The 4,701-nt window shown below is 38.4% G+C and overlaps 1 protein-coding gene across 1 annotated transcript; it reads left to right on the top strand.

The window, feature by feature from the left end:
* The first annotated feature begins 3,509 nt into the window (after positions 1-3,509).
* Positions 3,510-4,421, top strand: LOC122103665 (olfactory receptor 14K1-like). The gene has a single exon (XM_042674224.1). The coding sequence runs from the start codon at positions 3,510-3,512 to the stop codon at positions 4,419-4,421; it is 912 nt and encodes a 303-aa protein (XP_042530158.1).
* Positions 4,422-4,701: the final 280 nt, after the last annotated feature.

The following is a 4,701-nucleotide window of genomic DNA, read 5'->3' as shown; positions in this document are numbered from 1 at the left end:
GACAGATCCAGAGAAACACAGGTTGCATGTTTTCCCTCATTTGTAGTAGCTAGAATGTGCCTATAAATCTAGAAATAAACACACTTCATGGTATCCAAGTGGTTAAAAATGAATTAACCTAACTATAATAGACTCTACGTTGAGGGCAAATCTTTTAAAGAAAGATTGAGTCAAAGAAAACACATTTAGTACTAGAAAATGAGTACTAGCAGGTGGCAAGGAAAGGGTGGAAGAATGAATGGTGGAAATGAGCACAATGCAGGCAAGAATTCATTGTATATGCATAGAATTAAGAAAAATAATGGAGGATGTTAGGCAAAGAGGAGGAGTGTGTTGAAGGGCTGTCACAGTTCAAGATGCATTTTATATATAAACTGCTTTGTTAAATGGCAAGACATTTCAATACATAAACTAAACATTTGGAATGGTGAGGGAAGGAATGGGATGAGAAGAGTGTGTAAGAATATTAAGAAATATGACATTGATCAAGAGGCACTGTATTGGCACTGGTGGCTTATACCTGTAATACTAGCTATTCAGGAGAATGAGATCTGAGGATTGTGGTTCGAATCCAGCCTGGGAAGAAAGTCCAAGAGAGTTCAATTATCCACCAGAAAACCAGAAGTGCAGATGTGGCTCAAAATCATAGAGCACTAGCATTGAGCAAAAGAGCTCAAGAGGCCATGAGTTCAAGCCATGATTGACAAAAATAGATCCATATTCATAAACTGCTTTGTTGACTAGCAGCCCTTTGTACAATTACTTAAGGAAAATAATAGTATTTAATTTTTAGAAAAGGAAAAGAAAGAAATAAGCCTAGAGACAGTACTCATGCCCTGAATTTAAGCCCCAGGACTCTCTCTCTCTCTCTCTCTCTCTCTCTCTCTCTCTCTCTCTCTCTCTCTCTTTCCCCCCTCTGTCTCTTTCTGTCTCTCTCTGTCTCTCTGTCTCTGTCTCTGTCTCTGTCTCTGTCTCTCTCTCTCTCTCTCATACACACACACACACATACACACACACATGCTACAGTTTGAAGCAGGATTAATAAAACTAAATTGTAATTACAACCCTGTGGAGGTTCAGACATAAGGATTGCTGTCTATTTAGCAAGATAGCAAAATTTTATCTTTAACACAACAAATAGTACTTTTTCAACCAACAGCTTTGTTTCTAAAAGTAGTGTTAGTAAGAATCTGGTCTTAAGTATGCAAGAGTAAAAGAAACTTTCAAATTTTCTGTTGATTTTTTTTCTGGATCTAGGGCTTGGATTTAGGGTTCAGGTAGTCTCTGAGCTTTTGTGCTCAAGGCTAGCACTCTATCATTTGAGTCACAGCTCCACTTCTGGCTTTTTGGTGGTTAATTGGAGATGAGTATCTCACATGGTTTCCTACCCATGCAGGCTGCAAACCCCTTTCCTCTTCTCTCAGCTTAATAAGTAGCTAGGATTACAGGTGTGAGCCACTGGCATTTTGGGTGGAAGATGAAAATAGAAAATTTTACCTTGCTTTAATTTTGTAGATATTACTAGAATCCAAAATAAACCGTAATACTGAACTATATAGGATAATTTTTATCATAGACGATTTAAATTTTGTTTGTTTCAAACAAGTTGTCAAAGTTCTCTGATAATTAATAGAAACTGGTGCTGATTATAGAAAGATGTCACATTTGTGAGAGAGCAAGTCAAATATATATCCTAGTCTTCTCTTCATGGAATTACACTTGAATACCATAATATGTTACTTGTTAAATATGAAATCATTGCACTGAAGGGTCCAAAATCCACAGGAGGGCTTGACCCACTGATCATATTATGTGGGTGGAAAGGAGACAAGAGCTAGGGGTAGAGGAACTCCCAAACTTGACTTCCAGTCACATCGAAAAGGAGTAAATATTGGTCCTGTTGGACCTGGAAGTATGGCTGCATATATTTTATAATCATGTTAATAAAGGGGTTGTTAAAGGTTGATCAAAGAGTATCTAATAAGGATGTTTTGAGAGGGAACTACCCTTACACTGAGTATATAAGTGATCTCAGATAAGAGCCCTGTGTGTCCCTGAGATAGAAGGTCTTGCCTCTCTATACTGGGTGCTGTTGACTCATTTCTCCTGTTCTGCTTCTTCATGTTAATAAATCCTTTACAGAATCTTATGCTAATTGTTATACTAGGTCTCTGGTGTTTCTCTTTTCATGAAATCCCACTGTATATTTAAAGCCACACCTGACAAAAGAACCTGGGCAGCTTTCTACTTCCTTTGCTAAACACAAGTACTAGAAAGAAAAAGACATTAAAATAAAATTGCAACAAAGTGTTAAAAGTTTATCCCCACTTCAAAGGAAGTACAATTGGAGTTTTACTTCATAGAACAACTTCTGTTTTTTGTTGCTTTTCTTTTCTCTTCTAAGGTAGTTCTTTGCCACATTTACATTTTTAAACTTCTGCTTAAAACTAATATTTTTAGTCCTCAGGTGGCCATATTTTAGTACACATTAATGTGTATGTGTGTGAGAGAGAGAGGGGGGGGCAGGAAGAGAGAGATGGGCTTTGGAGTTTTGAAGCCAATGTCTTGAACTTTCTATGCAAGTGCTGCAACCCTTGAGCACTATCCTCAGTCTCTCTTTTTCTTCTAGCCATTGTTGGTTGCATAGAGTCTCATAATTGGGAGCCAGGCCAGACTTGCTTTGTAACCCTCATATCTCCTGCAATAGTAAGTATATACTCACCACCTCTGGCCTGTTTGTTGAGATGGGGTCATTTTGTTTGGCTCAAGCAACAATCCTCCCCTTCTCTGCCTCCTCTGTAACTGATTACATATGTGAGCCACCTGACCTTGCCTTAATAACTGTTTAAAGAACTGGACTGTGGCCAGTTACTGGTAGCTCATGCCTTTAATCCTAGCTCCTCAGTAGGTTGAGATTTGAGAATCATAGTTCAAAGCCAGACTGTGCAGGAAAGACTATGAGATTCTTATCTACAATAAATCACTCAGAAAAAGCCAAAAATGGTGCTAGCATTGAACAAAGAAGCTCAGGGCTAGTGCCTAGCCCCTAAATTTCAGCCCAACTACCAGCAAAGAAACAAACAACAACAACAAAATCAACCAAACAAAAACACCAACTGTATTGTGCATCTAACAGAATCTTCATGCATTATATCGAAGTGAAAAATTACACTAAATAGTATAACATCTATTTGTAACAGTGTGCGATATTACTGCTTATGATTATGAGCAAATTCTGCATTTTTATTATGGAAAAATCATTGAGACATTTCAAGTTACTAAGGAAAAAGTGGAGTTATTTTACAATAAATTTAAGTCAAAACATGTTGGGGACTCATAGTTGCTTTAATGTTGAGATGAATAGAAATATGAATATCATAGTATTTGAGAGGCTTTTAATTCTCCTGTCTAAAATGATACATGACTCAAACATGAATAAAGAAATGATGTTCTTTGTTCTGTTAATGTGTATGTCAATTTTTTCAACAGGTGGCTAGTAATTTTCTAATATGTCAAATCAGACAGTGATAGTGGAATTCTTGCTCCTGAGACTGGCTGAAAGTCCAATGCTGCTGAGACTGCATGCCACACTCTTCTCCTTCATCTACCTGATGGCTCTTTTGGAGAATTTGGTCATCATCGTCCTCACCATTCTCGACCAACACCTCCACACCCCAATGTACTACTTCCTTAGGCATCTGTCCTTCTTAGATCTGTGTCTCATTTCTGCCACCGTCCCCAAGTCCATTTTCAATTCTGTCACCCTCTCTGATTCCATCTCCTTCCTAGGGTGTGCACTACAGCTCTTTGTGGTGGTCCTACTGACTGGATCGGAGATTGGAATTCTCACTGCCATGTCCTATGACCGCTATGCGGCCATCTGCTGCCCTCTGCACTATGAGGCCATTATGAACAGAGGGTTCTCGGTCTTGCTAGTGACTCTGTCCTGGCTTAATGGTAGTGCCTTGGGAATCTTGTACTCTGCTGGGACATTCTCTCTGGATTTTTGTGGCTCCAACAGGATATATCAGTTCTTCTGTGATGTCCCCACATTGTTAAAGCTCTCTTGTTCTAAAGAACATGTAACCATTAATGTCAGTGTGGCCATTGGTGTGTGTTATGCTTTCTCATGTTTGGTTTGCATTGTGGTCTCCTATGTGTATATTTTCTCCACAGTCTTAACGATCCCTTCCAGACAAAGCCAACCCAAAGCCTTTTCCACCTGTGTGCCTCATCTTGTGGTTGTCAGTACATTCCTGGTGACAGGCGCTGTTGCTTACTTGAAGCCAGTTTCGGATACATCCTCTATTGTAGATGTTCTGGTGTCTGTGTTCTACTCTGTAGCACCTCCTTCCTTGAATCCAATTATATACTGTTTGAGGAACAGGGATATTAAATCAGCTCTCAGGAAAGTTCTGTAGGGTTCTAGAACTAGCAAGGTATTGAAATGATGCTAAAAGTGGAAGCTGAGAAATAGCAATTCCTTTTATAGTAGCATATTTTAATTGTAAAAATAATAGGTTGCATCACGATGTTTTCATTTCTACATAGAAAATACTTGGATCATGTTTACACCCCATAGTACTCACACTTACTCCTTTTCCAACTTCTTCCAGTTCCCTTCATTCTCTAATATTTCATCAATGATTTTTTCATCTTTTTTTTTTTTGCTTTTTGAGATATAGATTACAAATAAGAGTA

The sequence above is a fragment of the Dipodomys spectabilis genome, unplaced genomic scaffold (genome assembly GCF_019054845.1).
Source record: "Dipodomys spectabilis isolate Male_0828 unplaced genomic scaffold, ASM1905484v1 ptg000019l, whole genome shotgun sequence".
In the NCBI taxonomy this organism is placed as follows: Eukaryota; Metazoa; Chordata; class Mammalia; order Rodentia; family Heteromyidae; genus Dipodomys; species Dipodomys spectabilis.
This window is presented reverse-complemented; position numbering and strand designations above follow the sequence as displayed.

Excerpts from the sequence above, each read along its gene's own strand:
- LOC122103665 (XM_042674224.1), top strand. The coding sequence starts at position 3,510 with ATGTCAAATCAGACAGTGATAGTGGAATTCTTGCTCCTGAGACTGGCT.